Genomic DNA, 19,461 nt, shown 5'->3' with positions numbered 1-19,461 from the left:
GTGAATTCGCTCTTACCTATACTCTTATTAGCTAAGATAATAATATACTCCAATTACGAAGTAAGGTTATTATTATTTATAAATAACTTATTAATAAAGACGTAGAGCTTACTAATTATAAAGTCGATTAGGTAATAAACAAGACCTTAATCGAGATTCGTTTATTACTACTTAAGCTACTTATTAAGTACCTCGACGTTTTATTTAGTTAGATTTATAGCCTATACTACTTTAATATAGTTAAAAGTTACCTTAAGTTAATAAATACTCGTAATATATACCCCTTATATGAGCTTAGCCTTATACTACTTTTTAATATTAGTTACGTTTAGATTAATAAGGTTAATCTTCTTACCCTACCCCTTTTATTAAAAAACGACGGTTTCCTTTTTAATTATAAAAATCCCGCTATTAAATACTAAGGGGGTATTTATTATAAGGACCTTTTTTAGCTTTATTATAAAGCCTGCTTTTTAGAGCTCCTTATCCTCCTTCTTTATAAAGTTAATATTAAATAAGCTTAATATATCGTTAGTTTATATTTTAATAATCCTAAATTAGTTACTTTTATACTCCGTAATTAATAAGCACGGGTCGTACGTAAAAGTAACTATTAATAGTTAATTAATATAAAAGTCGTAGTATATAGCTTATTAATAAGTACCCGATTCTACGAGCCTATATAGTGGCTTAAGTACTTTAATAATTATACTTTTTAAGTACTTATTAGCTATTTCTTTTAATAAATAGGCTAGGATTTTCTTTATAAGCCTTATAGCTAATTAGGTATAGGCCTAGGTAATATTATAGCTCTAAATCTTATATCCCTTCTTCCGTAGCGATATCATTAGTACTATTATTAATTATTAACTATAGCGCTATATAGTAAGTAATTATATAAGTAGCGTTACCTTTTTAACGTCGCCGTACCCCTAAATTACGTATTTAAACTTTTTATATAGCTAGGGTATTCTTTTCCTTTTAATTTTATAAACTATTCGTAATTTAAATATATAGAGGTTTATATATTTTTCTAGGTTATATAAGATAAATTAATAGACCCCTTAATTACGAAGAGTGTTTATTTTAATAAGATCTAATCCCTTATATAGCTTTTTAGTAATTATAATTATACCTTCCTTGCGTAGTTTAATTATTAGCTCGAAATTAGCTTTTTTTTATTATATAAAAAGTATTAATTATTTCGTTATTAATAATAAATTACTGCGTTAGGGCTTACTATCGTGGTCTTTTATAACGTCTTATTAGTGGTATTAGTACCCTTTTAGCAATTTCCTTTTCCTCGTCGTTTATTAATATTATTATAATAATTTTATTAAGGATGATTTTTTATACCTCTACCGTAAGTTATATAGTTTCCTTTAGCTCTTTTTCTTTTTATAAGTTAGAAATTACCTCGTTAGGATCTATATAATATAATCTAACTACCGTAATTAATACTTTAAATAGCTAATTACGATCTCTCGTAACTATATAAGAGCGCTCGTTAATAGAAATTAACTTATATAGCCTAGCTTATTATTAAGTAATTTCGCGCTATACTTATATATTTAAATTTAATAATATATTTAAATTACTCCTTATATTAGGCCTATTATGCGTAGTAATTACCTTATTAACTTACTTTTTTATACTTACTTTGCGTAATATTTATATTATTTTTTTAATTACTTAGGCTCGTTAGCTTATACTTAGTAATAGTAGCGAGGCTAAGGTCGTTTTTAAATATGCTCTAAATATTAATAACGTTAGTATAAGTTTATTAGGCCCTATAGTATCGTTATAATATTTAAGTACTATTTAGAGGTATTTATTATTAATAAAATCCGGATTTTCTTTTTTAATAATTCTAAACGCCCTTTTTAACTATTAGTATACCCTTTTTACTTTTTTAATATTATAGTGCGCTTTAATAGGTATAACTTTTAGCTATATACCGTAGGCTATTATATTATCCCTAAATTTTATTAATTTAAAGCTAGTACTAGCGTTAGTTTTAATACTATCTAGCGGTCCCTAGTATATATCGATCTAGCTTTTTTATAAAGGTACCTATACTATCTTTACTTATAAATCCTAAAGGAATTGCCCTACTTAGAAGGATATAGTTACGTTAATTATATATAATACTAGCCGACTATTTAAATAGAAAATATTAATAATAATCTCTTAGTTAAAGTTAAGCTTATTATATAATTTAAACTTAAATTTACGTAGGCTCTGCGTATTTATTTAGTATTAGTAATATACTTTTATTAACTATTCTAGCGCCCCTATTTTAATATTATTATTACTTAATTATTTTAAGAGGTTATATAGCCTCGTAACTAATAGGTGCCAAAATTTTTAATATAGTTTTTTAAGCTTACTTTCTATTAAGTAATTAATTAACTTCGTATTATTAATAAGTTTTATAAATATATACCCTTATCGTCGTTTAACTATCTCGAAATACTTATTACTAAAGATTTTATTCTTCGTATTATTAAATATAATACTTAGTTAATCTATATCTTTTAAATATAGGAGAAATAGAGTATTAATAAGTAAAATATAAAAAGTTATCGTTCTAAAATATATCTCTACTTTTACTATACCTAGGGTAACGGTTTTTTTACTTAGGCCAAAACTAATCTTTATAATACCTATTATTAACGTATTAAGTATTACTAACGCAATCTTTTATAGTGCTTAGAATTACCCTTTTCCTCTAATTAACTATTATAATACCCTAGTATTTAAGATAATCTTATAAAAGTTATTTAGGCCGTACTTTTTGCTCGTATAAAATGCTTATATAAGCTTAGTATTCGAGGGATCTAAGTAATATAAAAGGGACCCCTTTAGCTACCCTTAGATTTACTTAGTATTATATTCTTTTTTTTCGATATTAAGAAAGATAGTATCTTCTTTTTAATTATTAAGAGAATAGGCTTTAGCCCTATTAAATTCGCCCTTTTAGCTACCTCCGTATTTATTATTTAAGGGACCTTTTTTTACTATTTATAAATAAAAGCCTACTTATTAAGAGCTTTCGCTACCCTTTATTTATTTAGCTTTATATATTTTCTAAAGGCTAACGGGGCGAAAAAAGAGTAATTAATATTATTAATTTCGTTATAATCTAATTTATTAATATAGGGGGTAAGATCTTCTTTACTTTCTAAATCTCTTATAGGGGGTATATATTTTAAACTATTACTTTAGCTACTATTACTAAGTTCTATACCCCCAGATCTACCCTTATATATAATAAAGAATTAGTTAAACTAATAAGGGCTAGTTTTACTATTTACTACCCTTAATTTTTTATATTATTTATACGATTTAGTACGCTCTTTTTTAAAGTAGTTACTTAACTAATATTTATCTTTTTTATAAATATAATATTACCTCTTTTATTACCTTACCTATAAGTTAAATTTCTACTTATTTAATAAATCTGGGCCTCTTTATTAGCGATTACTATATCTAGCCTTTTTTCTTTTCCTATTATATATTCGATTAACCTAATATTACTAATAAGGGCTATTATATACCTAGAGGTAGGTTTAGTATAGTATTCTTATTTTAATATTAAAACTAGATCTTAGCCTCGAGTAGAGCGTCTCGTAGTTTTCGAGTACTTAGTATAGGGTTATTTTTACCTCTAGTATACGCTAAATTGCGGTACAGAAATATTTAACTTTTTACTTATTTATCCCCTTATTTAGCTAGGTTTTTACTAACTTATCGATTTAATTAATAAGCTCTTTAAAAATCTCTATTTATAATTTACTTTCTATTATCCTAGCTATAAATATAAAAGAAATTACCCGTAGCTTAAATAGGAGCTCTAGGTTCTTATTATAGGTCACGAAGCGGCTTTAGATTATATTAATTATACTAAAAAAGTTATTTTAATTAAGATTACGTACCGCTTCGTAATAATAATTAAAAGCTTTACTTATAAGTATAATATTAATTACTAAATAGTACTAGTATTCCCTAATTCTGACTTTTTTATAATAATTATAAAATATCGTTAGGGTTTTTTATAAGACCTTATACTTCCCCTTAGAATATAATTTCTTTTTTAAAAAGATCTTTTTAAGGTCTATAAATTACCTCGTATTTACTACTAGATTTTTAGTATTTATATACGATCCCTACGTTACTACGTACTATTAATAACTTTAGGTCGTTTACCTCTTTTCTTATTAGCTAATTAGTACCGAATATCGTATTAGTAATAGTAACGAGTTATAAATTAAAATAGGTAGAATTATTAATTATTATACTTCTAATACTATATTTTGCCCTAGTATATCCTTTCATAATAATAAATTTTTATTAGTAATTATAGGGAGGAAATCTAAGTTATTTACCCTTTTTCTAAATTTCTTAAAATAATTATACGCTCTATTAACCTATACTTAGTTCTATAATACGAATTCCTCCTCTATAATTATTATTACTAGTATTTTATATAGCTTTTATAATTATAATTACGCTAATAATACCCCTTACCTATAGAGGAATTTATTAATTACTTTCGCAATTCCTAAGCTTATGCTCGTAAACTTTATATCTAGCTAATAACTAAAGTCGTTTATAATTTTATAAAATAGGGGTTACCCCTATAGCTCCTTTTTTTTATAAACCTTAGTTAAATAAATTAATATTACGTTAATTTACTCACTATTAGGCTAATCTACGATTCTATATATCTACGTCCCCTAATAATCCGGGTTAATGTTTACTTATTTATAAGGGATTAGGATTCTATTTAGGATCGGGTTTTATCTTTTTCTTTTTTACTTTAACTCACTAAAAGTTATATTCTAACTTATACCTATATTAATAGTTATTAGCGTATTTAATTTTAATAAAAATATATTTAATCTACGTACTAATTATAATAAATCCGTGCTTTTATTACCTAACGAATTTATTAAGGTCTAAGAGATTCCTATTTCTTCTCGCTATCTTATTGTTACTCTTATTTTTATTATTTTTAATAATTATTACTACCTTTTTAAATCGCTAGCTATCGTACTTACTAAGATCCTCCTTTTTATTTAATATAAAAAAGTAGGTTTTAATAGTTCTTTTTTATAATAATAATAATAAACGTTTATATTATTATAAGAAAATATAGTAATTAGTCTTAGGATCTTTATTAGTTACTAATTTCCGCTATTTTATATATTTTTAACTTCCTAAGCCTCATACTTTTTATAATTTTTAAATAGCTTTTTTCCTTAACCTACTTTTTTTAAAGTAGTATTTTATAAGAATAGTTAAAAATAGACGCCGGGTGGCTTATAAAAGAGCTATATAAGCTATTAAAAACTATATAGGCCGTTAAGTATAATTAACGAAGTTAAGCCCTCTTTTTTATAAAATCGTAGATTTTAAGGACTTATTAAAAATACCTACTTATTACTTATATACGGTAGGGTTAGATACTTTAGAAATCTTATTTTTTATAGCCTCTTAATACTCTATTTTATATTTTTTAAGTAGTTTTTTTTATAGCTTAATTATAATTAAGTAATTATTACTTATTAATAATCCTTTTTATTACTTAGTTAATTTTTTAAAATTAATAATTTTGTACTAAGAGCTAATATAAAAAAAAGCTTTTTATTAGCCCTCTAGAAAATTCTTTTTTTTTCCCCTTAAATCCTCGTTTTTTTAACTTTTTCTTAGGCTAATAATAACTCGAGTAAAAAGTTATAAGACTACTTTAAAATAGCTACCTTCTTTTTAAGTTAATTTTTAAGATTTATAATATTTTTAACTTAATACTATTAGGACCTCTAAATCCCCTCCTCCCTCGTTAAACCGTCTTTTATATTATATTCCTAAGTAATACCCGGGGGGTAGTTAAGGGAGTTATAAAGAGGTTATTTAAATTATAAGCTTAAGGTCGTACTTATAAAATCCTCGTAATAATAGACTTTTTTGTATACCGTAGATCTCTTAGCTTAATAACTTTTATAAGGTTACTTTCGTTACTAAGTAAAAATATTTATATTTGAAAATCCCCTTTTTTAATTACGTAGTGCTTTTTCATATTATATTATTAAGCTCGTTTATTACGCTAATTAATTAAGTAAGTAGTTATTACGTAGGTATTTTCTTTTACTAATTTAACTAATTAATTTTTAATTACGGGCCGGTTATAAAAAAGTCGTTTAGTAAAAAAACTGCTCGAGGTAATAATAAAAAGCTAGTTACTTAAATAATTCTATTAATTAACGTAGTTTAATATAATAAATATTAACCTCTTATAAGTAGTAAAGGGCTATAATTACTTAATTCCGTATAGTATTTAAGAATTACCTCCTTTTTTACCTACTTTTATAAAGTTAATTAATATAAATCTTTTATCTTATATAGTATTAAGAGGTCGTCTCTTCTACGTAATAAGATACTTTACTAATTTATAATAATAGAATTTAACTACTAATTAATATTAGTATCTTTATTATAAAGTAGTTAGTTCGAACCGTAGTTAATAAAAAGATTAATTAAACTATATAAATATTTATGTAGTAAGTATAAAAAGGAGGTTCTAACTATAGGTTAGGCTAGCTATAATAATCGTAAGTAGGGCCCCTAATTAGCCCCTGCGTAGTCGGCTATATACCGCGGTCGAATTGGACTTCTAATCCGATAGTATCCTTGTTGTACTTCAAGACTGGGTAGAAGAATGGGAAAACGCCGTCTGGTATGAGATGCCGCCAATAAGAGTACCGAGGTGTGCTTTTACACAGGTAGTACAACTCGCTATTGTACAATCTCTACTTGTCAGGCGAGGGCAGCATGTCTCTGAGGTGAAAACTCATAGCCCTGGCGTTGAAGTTGGGATGGGAGTGATCTAAGTCCAACCATACACACTTGGCCATGAGGTTATCACACTTGAACTTCCGTTGGCTGTAGTACCATCCTTGGTCGCATTTGTATCCAGTGTCTGCATTGACCGTCCCACTGAGTCGGCCGTTGGAAACTTGGACCATCGCAATGCATGTTGCGTCGGTACCGTGACTCAACATGACATATTGGGGATCGGATATCTGCCCATTGTTCTCATTATTCGGTATCTTGACGGTTCGCTCGCTGCTCTGGGCTCTCTTGTCACCTAGCTTGGTGCGGTGTCGTCCTATTCTGTTGCCATTGTCGTCCCAAATGGCAACATCAGGAAAGACGCCGCCAGCATCCTTGAGATCGCCTCCTGCTCCCGTCACCACGGTCACCCAAATTTCCGCGATAGGTTTCTCGGGAATGGCTTCTTTGATGATGAAGGCTACGGGCATGAAGGTTCCGACATTATTGAGGGTGAATCCAAGGTGAGTGTTCACCTATGTCGTCAGCAGTGCCATGGCAGGCCCGGGGCCAAGTCAGCAGGATTGGCAGGTTGGTAAATGAGCCAAAATGCTATAGAAGAAGATTGGAGGTTTAATTCTCGCAGTTTTGCAGGAAGTGTCCGTCTTGGACATACTCATCGAGTATTAATCTGGTCGATGAGACCTGGAATTACACGAGGATTGCTCATGCTCAATGGAAGGGCTTCCAATTTCCGTCAAAGAGAGTTACGTATCATTGCGGATTCTGTGATACGATCTTTCGTTACCTTACGCGATGGATTCTGTATTGCGTGGTAAGAGAATATTGAAGTGTTGATTGCAATCGGTTTGCCGGCCACACTAGATAGGGTCCATATAGAACTGATTGTCTAGAAACTTGCATGTCGATCCGCTTCAATGAACCCCGCGTCGTGTGACACTCGAGACACTTTTGTTGAAGGTAGGGGGCTCTACTCTCCCTTTTGTATCACCAGAGCGTGATGTGCCTTTATCTACGTATTTAAGTGTCGTGCTAAGAGACTCGTACACATACTGCTTTGAGTTTGGTGCCTAGAATTAGTTCACTCTGATGTGAGAGATCGAACAGGCTTTTGCTGGTGAGTCTGGCTTGTCCCCAAAGCTAGTGGCACATTGCGGAGCAAGAGTGAGACAGATTTGCAGAACGAAGGTTAATTAAATTAAATATGTGATAGAAATCCCCCACTCTAGTTGCCATGACCTTTAAATGTACAGTATCAACGAACGTAGTGACTAATAATCCGGACTATGCAAAGTCTACAACCGACACCATGTTCTAGATTAATGAGTGAATAACAGGCGAATCTGTCGGAAACCCCGCTTATTTGGAGCAGAAGGACCAGGAGCTCTCAATGCTCCAGGAGAAGCCAGCGGAGAAAGAAGGAGTGTAAGAAGCAGCAGAAGGATTGTACTGCTGAGTGAAGAGACTGCAGTAGGTACCCTTAGCGATACCGTTTTGCTTGACCATGAAGGCGTTGAAGAAGTTGCACTTCAGAGGGCTGTAGCCGAGGAAGCTGGCCCAGGAGCCGAGGCCGACAGACTTGGAGTTCTGGACGTTCTGGGCAGCGGCGTAGGTAGCGCAGAGGCTGGCATCAAAGGGACCGGGGAAGAACTTCTGTCCCATGCAGGTGCTGGGGTGAGAGTGGACGACACCGCCGCAGCCCTGGGGGTTGGTCCAGCCAGAGGGAGTGGTGGGAGTGGTGGTGTTGGTCTTCTCGTAGCCGTTGGAGCCGGTGATCACGACCTGGAAGCCATCACGAGTCTGGCCAGTGTTGACAGCAGCAGCCTTGTCGACGCCGGAGCCCCAGAGAGTGCACTTGTAGTTGGAGATGGAGGCAGGGTTGGTGCAAGAGCAGCCGGAGGGGTTGATGGAGGGGTCACGCTCGACGTAGATGTTGATACCGGTGCACAGGTTGGTGGCGTCACACTTGGCAGCGCAGGCGGCGACGTCGTAGCTCTTGAGGGTGTAGAGGCCGAGGTAGCTGTTGGCGTTGACAGCGGCGCTCAGGTCCTTGAAGGTGTTGGCATATCCGGAAGGGTTGGCGGCCGACTGAGCCTCCTTGTGGAACTGAGCGAAAGACTGGAAAGCCTCGACAGTGTCGGGCTGGACCTTAGTACCGTATCCATCGGGCTGGACAGCGCAAGGGTCCTCAGGGTTGATGAATCCGCAGTAAGTGCCGACCTCGAAAGGCTCAGCGCAACCAGAAGCAGTGGTGAACGCGAAGGTGTTGGTCCAGCTGACCGGGGTGCAGGTCGAAGGCGCGGTAGGAGCAGTGGTGATGGTGGCGGCAGTGGCGGTGGTCACGGCCGAAGTTGTGACAGGAGCGGTAGTCTTGGGAGTGGTCACGGCAGCGGGAGTGGCGGAAGTAGTGCAGATCGAAGTAGTCTTGGCGGACGAAGTGGTGGAGGGAGATCCCCAGCAGAAGCCAAAGAAGCAGAAAGTGCGCTTGTCGAGGCCACGAGCCGCGACGGACTGAGTGGCACTGGCAGAAGCGACACCGGTGACAGCGGCGGCGGCGGATGAAGATGCAGCAGCCGCGTCGTAGACGCCAGTCTGGCCAGTGGCCAGGGCAGGAGGTCCAGTCAGGGTGGGTGCAGCGGCACCGATGATGGCATCGAAGTCCATGGGCGCGGTGGTGGTGGGCGCGGCCGACGCGAGAGCCGCGAGGGCGATGATGTTCAAGGAGTAACGCATGTTGATGATACGAGGCTCGCGTTGAGCTGGAAGCAGAAACTTTGAATGAATGTTGTTGAAGGAGATACTCTGGCTCAGAAGAGAATGTAATGCTCAAGGTGAGAAGTGATCGAAGCTGATGGGATGAAGAGAGAATAACAAAATGAACCTGGAGAAGAGTGCTGGTTATATACCGTTGTTGCGGCCATATGTGGCGGCGTATTTTGACATCGCGGGTTTAGACCACATTGAGCTGACATTTCTTCTTTGGAGCGTATTGCGGCACCCGTTGGCCGACTGGCGCCTCGTACAAGCTCTGAGCACCTCCCAGAAGTGTGGTCCATCGTATCCGTAGTTCAGGTTACCAGAGGTCAGAGCTCTTAGTGAACGGTGAGACCGATCTCCGTGCAATCCAATCCATAGTGTCGGCAACTTGACCGGAGTCGAGAAACGCCAGTGTAAGTGAGGTCCACATCGTCACTCTCCTGAAGCACCGTCCCGCTTACTGCGTTCGCGATTCGCGAGTAACGGCAGTCTGGGGCAGCGGGTATGTCGATCCCACAAAGAAAGTGGAATGTTTCAAGAGTTGCTCTATTGGGATCTGGAAACTTTTCCTTTGTTGCCCTATCCCTAATTCATTGATCGAACCAACTGTGAAGCGGCTCTAAATGGATGGCTTTGTCCCAATTCGTCCCGAAAACGCCAGAGCGGGTAACTCGGGATCTCCTGTAGCGCTTTGATCCTTGTTCCTGTAAGCTAGACTTAGTCTAGGTTGACCGAGCATGATATGACCCCATTAGCTAGCCGTTAGACAGACGCTGCATCAATTAGCATCTTTCAGGTGAGCTGAGGTTCTATGAGGAGAATAGCCGACTGAGGGCAAAGGTGGGAATCATCAGATCAACCGCGAGAGAGGGTGGAGTCACTTGTGAGTCTCGCCTGCTCTACCTAAACGGTGCAGATACGATTATGCACACATCCACTTCTCGACGATGAGACTCCGTGTAAGTCTGACCGGTCAAGGCGATAAACTACCTTCAAAATCCTAAAACGGCTTTTCGCAGCCGCCTATCTATGCGCGTTGCTGAGCTTTAGGGTCATATGTTGGGCTTGCGGCCGCAACGTGAAGGCCCATGTTCGTTGTTTGCCCGCGTTAAGTGACAGCAAGTAAACATTGTTTGTGCAGAATCCGAGGTATTGGCATCCGTGCCAAGCATGTCAGCGTGCACGGCGAGCTGGCTGCCGATGGCGCCCAGCGAAGCCAAGAGTCGGGGTCTTCTTGTGGCTTTGATGCTCGACGGGCCGTCGTCGTCCCAGTGATGAACACGCGTCAGCGACCGTGCAACAGAAGCCCCCGGAAATCGGGATGACGACTCGGATTCAATGGTCTGTGGAAGCTGCCACAATAGCAGCTGGTTCCTTTCATCGAGTAAGGTAGCTTGTCCAGCTGTGTTGATGTTGACCGAAGCTAGACCAGATTCATCGTAGTTGCATGGCAAGCCACCACGCTATCTATATTTTTGGCAATTCTGGTCAGGTACCATTGCTAGTTTTTCTCCTTTTTCTTCGGTGCAGTGTAACAATGAACGTATGGTCCGACCAGGCTTCACCAGATCTTTTGAGAATCAATTTACGCTACCGGTTCCTGCAGTAGTCCAGAGGCAAATGCACATTAACAAGTTCAAGGTTCGGTCTTCTGCATCATTCATGCTCGATGACTCCACAAGCCCCTTTGTTTTCGCAGACCAAGTCCCTCTATTAGGTAACGCCAAACCTCAATTTGTTTTTTGGTGGCAGCAATGATGATATACTTGACCTATCGGCTCACTAATCATCTGAGCAAGTCTGCTGTTGAGGACGGGTGACTTCTCTCGATGCCTCCTCTCTAGGTAGGTCGGGGTTGACGATTGATGGTAGTTCTTAGCCTCGGGAACATCACGATGGGCTTCTTTCATTACATCGCGCGAGGCTAGGACTTCGCAGCATGTGCCATTGTCAGGCTATTTCTGTTGTCAAGTTGATTCGACTTGCAGACCCTGGTAGGTTTGAACATTTCGCGGAACTTACCACAACTGTCACGACTGCACGACACTCCCGGTGGGCTGGTTTTGACAGTGACAAATTTTGCCAAGCGTACTCACTTAAGTTATTGATAGTCACGTCAGCCCGATAACCTAGCACCAAACCTTGTCTAAAGTTGCAAACTGAAGATAGGAAACCAATGGCAGTGGTTCAAGGAGAAGCCAGGCCCGATTATGAAATCATATAGAGTTGTCATATTTCCAGTGAACACATGCAGAAAGACTTTTGTCTCCTCTCGTTACAAATCGCTTGCTGCGATCACTCTTCCTCTCAACCCACCAAGACATGAATAGTTCAGTACTATGGGAAACCCCCTTTTAAGCCCTGAAGCATCTCTCTTCGATCAAGCTAAATTTTCAGTGGCATTTGCTGCTATCACTAGCTCGAGGGTGAAAGGAGTCGAGTGCAGAGTACGTTGGCATATCAGAATATACCTGAACCACCCAGCGAGCTTATCCGATTAGGTCTGCGTCAACTCCGAAGGCCCTGTAAAGCTGTCGTAAGTTCCACGACATGACTGCTTGAAAAAAGGTTAGGAGTTCAAGGGTTACAATGAATGAATTGTTGATGATCCTCAGATTTCAGACTGTGCTCAATGTTCTGCGAGTGCGGGCGTAGGATGAGCGTCAAAGACGACTTTGAATCTTGCATTTATCAGCAGATAGGTAGGTACATTGGTTCTAAATCTGAATGGCATAATTCTACCTCAGGGCTTATGTGACCGGGGTCCTTCGCGTTGAGCCTGCTGCCTACTGCACAGCTACCCCGCATCTTGACCTTCTTTTTTTCCGAATGCACGCTTTTGAATTCGACTGTGAATTGTGCAAACTGGATACTACCCTCGCTGAGCTTCTCATACCACTGGAGCACAGAGCTTTTACCACCATGAGCGATCAAGATTCTAAAGAACCCCAATACAACGTATCAATATGTGCGGTGGAACCCAGTGACATCGATGACCTCGTCACGATCCATACTGCCGCGTTCAGATCCGACCAGTTTTCGAACTTAATGCTTCTGGGTCGTGAAGAAGGCACCCATCAACACCTGATGCGCAAGTCGATCCTTCACTGGCTATCGAACCCTTCTACTACCAAGATCTTCAAAGCGGTCGAGGGGAATGGGGACATCCTCGGCTGGTCGTGTTGGGTTGCGAAGGAGCTGGAACGGAAGAACCCCGAGGAGAACAAGTCCACTGAGGCATCCTCTGATCCAAACCATCGCAAGGAGAAAGCACGCCCTGCCGATGATGCTCCTCGAGACCCTGCGCGAGTGTTGGGTGGGATCATGCACAAAGAGATGACTTCATGGGAATCTCGACACATGGGAGGGAGCAAGTACATGGTTCTGCAAGCCTTGGCGACGCATCCTGAGTTCCAAGGTCGGGGCATCGGGACCAGGCTGGTTCAGCATGGACTTGAGGAAGTCGACTCACAGAATCTTGCATGCTGGATTCATGCCTCGCCCTCAAGTTACAAACTTTACGAAAAGGCTGGATTCCAAGAGGTTGAGAAGAGTGACTATGATCTTGCTCAGTGGGCACCAGTAGGGACAGGCGGCGAACTTGGTTGGGGGACATATACGTTTCGTTATATGCTTCGCTCTGTAAGAATATAATTTCTGCCGAACGTATTTCCATGACAATGGAAGTATGTTCGTATGCTGAATGTATCATGTTGTGTGTGATATTGGACCTGAAATTGACACACCAGCTGCGGCAAAACAAACAAACACCTCAACTCTGGTGCTGTTGCTCCAAAGACGCGAGGATGAGCTCAAGTAGTCCTCTGCTATTGTTGATAGTTAAGTCTCAAGGACGCAGACAACTCAGTTATACTGCATAAAGCCATTTAGCTATCTTAGTGCGTGCTATTAATTCTAAGTCGACCCACCCCCTTTTGGCCACCCCCCCCTTTTGGCCACCCTATCAAAACATAGTATTAAAACATTACTACTAACTATACTTAATTAATTAACTATTTTTTATTACTATAATAATATAGTTATTATTCTCCCTAAGTAATTCGACCCCTATAAGTTAACTAGGACTAACTAAATAGTTATTAAAGTCCTCTTAAGCTCTTTATATATCCTAAATATTTACGAACTTAGTATTTAGGTTTATTAATATACTCTTCTTTTTTTATAGCCTTAATTAGTTAATTTTAGCTTCTAGAACTTAAATATAGTACTAAGATATTACTAAATAATAAGCTTACTTGCTAAATACCTTTTTTATTTTTTTAAATAGTAGTCGTTAAGTATTATAGTCTAGACTAAGCTTTATAAATAACTTTAACTAATCGCAGAGCTTATTAGCCTTTTTAGGTATTAACTAGTTAATAATAGACGCTGCTAATACTTAGTTAATAGCTTTTTTAATATTACTAATTACTTACTTAGTATTTACGGTCTTTTTAGTTAGTATAACTAGGTTAAGTAGGATTATTAAATTAATAAGTAGTCTAGCTATATTAAAGGGATATAGTTTAGTTACTTTCTACTTACTTCGTATATTTAATAACGTTAGACTAGCTAAACGAGCTTTTTAATAATAGCTTAAAAAGTACCGCTTTTTAATAATAATAGAATTATTTACTATATCCTCTTTATTAAGCTCTTTCTTATACTTAGACTTAATAAGTTTAAAAATAGCTATATTTAATAGCTAGAGGATATAGGAAGTATATAATAATAAGAATAATAAGTAAACGTTATTTTTATAGTATTTTTATATAAATTCTATTATTATATAACTCTTATAGCTATTTAGAACTAATAATTAAGGCTTATTAAGTATACTAAGCCCCCTAAGGGGGGGGGTTTTAGTCTATAATAAGAACACTATTTTTAACTACTTAAGGGCAGTCTTATTAGTTATCTAGCTATTATTTATTATTATAAACTCCTAATTAGTATAAAAGTTAAGTTTAAATAGAAATTATTATTATTATACCGACTTTCTTTTATATATAACTAGTAGTTTAATAGCTCGATTATTAATAAAAATATACCTAATTATAAATATTTAAGTATGCGAACTAAGCTCTTTTTTTTATATTATTATAATCTCTACTTTACTTAAAACTAGGCTATTAAATCCCTTATTTTTTAAAATACTAATCTTATTTATATTATATTTATTAGCCTATTTAATATTACTAATCTCTAATATATTAAATAATCTAAACTATAACTTAATTATATTAGTAATAGCCCTATTTAGATACTTCGAATTAATAATACGACTTCTCTAAACCTTAATTAATAAGTTCCTCCTTAAAAAAGCGTTTATTTATCTCTTTTTAAAAGGATTTATATCTTCCTAGGATCTTAAAACTCGCTTAGCGAATTTTATAAGCTATTTATAAGTTAATATAACGCCTAGATTATATTAAATACGAACTTATTAAGCTAGCTAATCTTTTTATTATAAAAAAAGCTTCTAGAGGTTTATGAATATTATTACCCTTATTTAATAACCTCTCTTATAGTTATAAAGAGTTAACCTTAGAACTCCGAACTTAATCGAGGCCTAATTAACTAAGAGACCTCTTTTAATAACCTTAAGAGCCTAAATAACTTTATTTTCGGTATATAAGATTATTATATATTAATAAATAAGTATATAAAAAAGAATTATATTTAGATAATTTTTATAATTATTATAGTAGTTTGAAAATTATGGGTAGGGTTTTAATGCGGTGGCTAGGATAGAAAAATAGGGTAGCTAAAAGGGGGGGGTGGCTAAAAGGGGGTGGGTCGACTTACCTAAAATGCTAATTATCCTATCAATTGCGAAATGGCGTGTGCACAATAAATTTCCAACCAAATTTTCTTCAAATCCCTTCTATTACGGAACTTAACATAACAATATAGCAGGAATAGGCTCGAAGCAACGTTTTATTCTTCCGTACTCTAAATATATACACATCATTTTACTGACAATATTCTGCAGTTGATGAGATAGGGCTCAGCCGTTGAGACGTGTCAACTGCCCGCCCCTTATCAATCTTAAACCCACTGATCTACTATGTAGAAACTACTAAAACGATGTTTTGTAAAGTTGAAATCCTCGGCAGCTTGATTCCGATAAAAGTTGAAACTGAATCTAACATTGAGTAAGTACATTGGAACTTGAACAGCTCGTCAGAAAAGCTCATGCCAGAATGTTCGATAGACACCAAAATGCTTGTACTGAGTAATACCAGAACTCGGCTACACCCATGTAGATATTTAGTGAACACAGGTAAACTGGCCTGTTGGGGGGGGGGGGGGGGTGTGTTAGCTGACCACCCCACATTTTCACGTGAGTGTGGCCCGTGCCACTCCGTAGGTGATCTAAAAGTAATTCAGAATCGATTCGAAATCGATTCTAAATTAATTTTATATCAAATTAATATAATATAAGTAATTTTTAATATTAGAATTTTATTTTCAATTAGATTACTTATAAATATTTTTTTCAGTATTTTAAAAAAAAATAGTATTATCAAAACTGGAATTAAAATATAAAACTATTATTAAGTATCAAAATTAATAAAAACTTATTTTAGAACTAATTCTGAATTAATTCTAAATAAGTTCTAAACTAATTCTAAATAAACTTTAAAATATTTTAAATATATTTTTAAAAATTAAAAACTTAAATTCCTATTTTAAATAAATTATTAAATACTTTAATTAGTATAATATATAGTAGTTTTTTTTCTAGCTTTATAAGTATAAAAGATCGACCTTAATAGGATTACGTTTTTATAAAAAATTATACAATATAGTATATTTTTTAACTACATAATATGCGTAATATACCCTAAGTACGCGCTTAATATAATATAATAATTTTGATATAAAAACCGCTATATAATTCGGGATAAGTAAGCTTCTCTCTTCGTACTACTTATTAATAATAGGCTAAGTAGTATACTTATATAGTAGCGCCGGCCGGAAAGGTTAATAATAGAGGTTAGTTATAAAAGTTAGAAGCGGCCTTCCTTAATTATAAAGGTTCTAAACTTTAATAGCAACATAGAGGTTTTTAAAAAAAGAGCTAAAAGGGCTAATATTTAGCTACTCTTTAGAGCTCGTAAAGATTTTTTTTATCCTTATTACTTTTAATATTACTTAAAGCTCTATTTAAATTAAATAAGTTTATTAAATAAACCCGTTAAACGAACTTATTAATATATAAACTACTATTTTATTAAAAACCTCTTAGTATATAGTTAGTAACTAGCGGGCTAGGACTTTTTAAAAATGCCCCTCGATAGGTCCCCCCCTTTAGGGCTTAATAAATTAGGCCTCCTCGATACCCTAGCTATTATAGTTAATATAAGTATGCTTAAAAAGTAGTATAACACTTTTTAATAATACGGAATTTAGCTAAGTAATAATACGAATATTATAAATAGCCGGGCTAATATAAATATTAAGATCCGGTATATTAATATTAATTTAAAAATTATATTTTATAAAATTAGAAATCCCTTTAATATAAGTTATATTATAAATATAAGGGAATATATAAGGGGTACCTTAACTTTTAATAAAAAGGAGTATATAATATAAGATCTAGCTACTTATGCGGGCTAGTATTAAGAGGTCTTATATCTATTAAAGTAAGTATAGCTTACCCTCTAGATAGTTAGAACTTAGAGGACTACGGTAAAAGGTCGGGAGCTATTAATATAAAAGGAGATAATAGTCGAGTTAGTTAATTACTACTACGGTTTTAGTTAATAGTTAGGTATAGAGCGCAATATACCTAGTTTTCCCTAATACGTAATATATAGTACGGCCCCGGCGGATTGCTCCGTCGAGGGGAATTAGTATAATATATTTATAAGAATATTTTTTATATTAAAATAAGTATATTTTATTATATTTCAGTTATAATTTAGAATTAGTTCTAAATTAATTCTGAATAAGTTTTAAATTACTTTAAGATTACTTTAGAATTAGGTCAGCTGGACCCACTTATTTTCCACGGGCCAATCAGAAGAGCGCTCAGGTCACGTCCTTTTTCCTTGGTCAGGTCAGGTAACCGGGGGGGCCACAGGTCAGTTTACCTGTGTTCACGATATTTAACTTCCTCGCTACCTCATCATCCTAACATCCAATTCTCCGTCAGGTACAATGTTGTGGAACCTCTGGCCTGTTCAAATTACCGCCTTCATCCTTGTCAGATATCGTAGTAGAGAGTATACCCTTCTAACGCGTGTACTACTATCATAATAGTCGCTAGCGCTTACACTTGGCCGCCTAAAGTAACGCACTTAGCCACCTGTTATTTACTTGACGAGACCCGCGTCATTGATGTGACCAGAACGGGATCTTCAACTTCATGCACTTTCGCTCATTTCTTTTCTCCGGAATTTCATGATGGGGGACATGCTGGCTTGGTACATTGTCATTTTCCTAGGATCGGCTATTCTGACAACTGGCTCCTTATACAACTCCGAATTCATCACCAACCCGAGCACATCGTTCCTCGTTCACCTCACCACGAGCATCGTCCTCTACTTCACCTCCCTCATCGGCCTTGCTCTCACCGCCATCGAAGACTGGAGACTCCAAGCGCGCCTCGCACGGAAGAAGGGACGTGGCCTCGAGCCCTTTCGATTCTTCCCCAAAGAGCATGCAGTCTTCGTGACGCGGGCGACGGGCCTGGCAGCGGGCGCCTACGTCATGGCGCTCCCGCTGCTCATGCCGACTGACGACGTGATTGCCCAGGTCTGCCTGCGCATACCGACGTTTTTCTACGCGTGCAAGTGCTGGGACTTGACAATCGCGCGAGCGAGGAAGCCGCCTGTCCCACGGGATGGGAAAGAGGAAGTGGTCTACGGGCTGACGAGCTGGAGGCCTGTTGCTTCGTATGTCTGGCGGCTTGGGTCGGAGACTAGGTATGCGTCTTTCAATATCGCCGTGGATGAATCGAAGCGAAAGAGCATCCCAAAAAGCGCGGCCTGGACCTACGGTCCGCTGCTCGTGGTCCCTCTGACATATCTATTCCCCGTTACGGAACTAAAGGTCATGTGTGGCCTGCTTGCTATTCAGTATGGACTAGAGGGCATTCACTTCATCTTCCATCCCCACTGCCCCAACAAGCTCTTTTTCCAGCCGTGGGCAGCCGATAGCTTCTCTAGCTTCTGGGCCATTCATTGGCACCATGGGGCACAGCCATTCCTCCAACACCTAGGGTACGTTCCCGCCAGAGCCCTCTTCACACGTCTGTTTGGGAAAGATGCCGGCAAGGCCGCCGGTGTCCTCGCGGCTTTTAGTCTCAGCGGAGTTTGGCATGCCTGGTGCGGGGTCGTCTTGACACTGGACGAGTATGCGTGGGTACAGGCTGTGGGCCTGTGGACTGTGTTCATGGTGCAAGGCGTTGGGTGCCTGATCGAGCGCTGGCTTTTCCAGAATGAGAGCTGGAGGACAGGACGGAGGAGACAGATGATGACGGCCCTGTGTTGGATGGCTTCAGTGGAGTCGGCGGCGTTTTGGTTGAGGTACGGAGAGGCACGGGCGAAGAGACCTCAGGGCTGGACTACGTTCTGAGATATGAGGTCAAGGGTCAGGGGTGATAAACCGATAGAGAGCATCCATAGAGGCGGGTAGGGGTATGAAATGTTGTCAAGAGCAGCATGTTCCGGCAGCTTTACCCCAAGGCATCAAGGGGTCTGGACCAAAGACTATGATAGAAGCTAGATCATTCAAGGAAATCTTCTGGGGCTTCAATGTCTGCTAAGCGACACAAGAACCCGCGGGCGGTACGTGTTCCTGGTAACTGGTTATTCAATCATACTCTGATGCGAC

At 37.1% G+C, this 19,461-nt stretch overlaps 4 protein-coding genes across 4 annotated transcripts; 2 read left to right on the top strand and 2 right to left on the bottom strand.

The window, feature by feature from the left end:
- Positions 1–6,812: 6,812 nt before the first annotated feature.
- CLUP02_11262 (uncharacterized protein) lies at positions 6,813–7,325 on the bottom strand (the record flags this gene model as incomplete). Its single annotated transcript, XM_049290230.1, has 1 exon — positions 6,813–7,325. One exon carries the CDS (start codon positions 7,323–7,325, stop codon positions 6,813–6,815), a length of 513 nt encoding a protein of 170 aa, XP_049147375.1.
- Positions 7,326–8,214: 889 nt separating this feature from the next.
- On the bottom strand, positions 8,215–9,588 carry CLUP02_11261 (uncharacterized protein; the record flags this gene model as incomplete). Its single annotated transcript, XM_049290229.1, has 1 exon — positions 8,215–9,588. One exon carries the CDS (start codon positions 9,586–9,588, stop codon positions 8,215–8,217), a length of 1,374 nt encoding a protein of 457 aa, XP_049147374.1.
- Positions 9,589–12,534: 2,946 nt separating this feature from the next.
- On the top strand, positions 12,535–13,432 carry CLUP02_11260 (acetyltransferase; the record flags this gene model as incomplete). The annotated part of the gene is made up of 2 exons (XM_049290228.1): positions 12,535–13,184; positions 13,411–13,432. The coding sequence occupies 2 exons, from the start codon at positions 12,535–12,537 to the stop codon at positions 13,430–13,432; spliced, it is 672 nt and encodes a 223-aa protein (XP_049147373.1).
- Positions 13,433–18,027: 4,595 nt separating this feature from the next.
- Positions 18,028–19,203, top strand: CLUP02_11259 (uncharacterized protein; the record flags this gene model as incomplete). Its single annotated transcript, XM_049290227.1, has 1 exon — positions 18,028–19,203. One exon carries the CDS (start codon positions 18,028–18,030, stop codon positions 19,201–19,203), a length of 1,176 nt encoding a protein of 391 aa, XP_049147372.1.
- Between the last annotated feature and the right edge of the window lie 258 nt (positions 19,204–19,461).

This window comes from Colletotrichum lupini, chromosome 5 (genome assembly GCF_023278565.1).
Source record: "Colletotrichum lupini chromosome 5, complete sequence".
NCBI classification, from domain to species: Eukaryota; Fungi; Ascomycota; class Sordariomycetes; order Glomerellales; family Glomerellaceae; genus Colletotrichum; species Colletotrichum lupini.
Note: the sequence above shows the minus strand (reverse complement) of the source record. Positions and strands in the feature narration are given on the sequence as shown.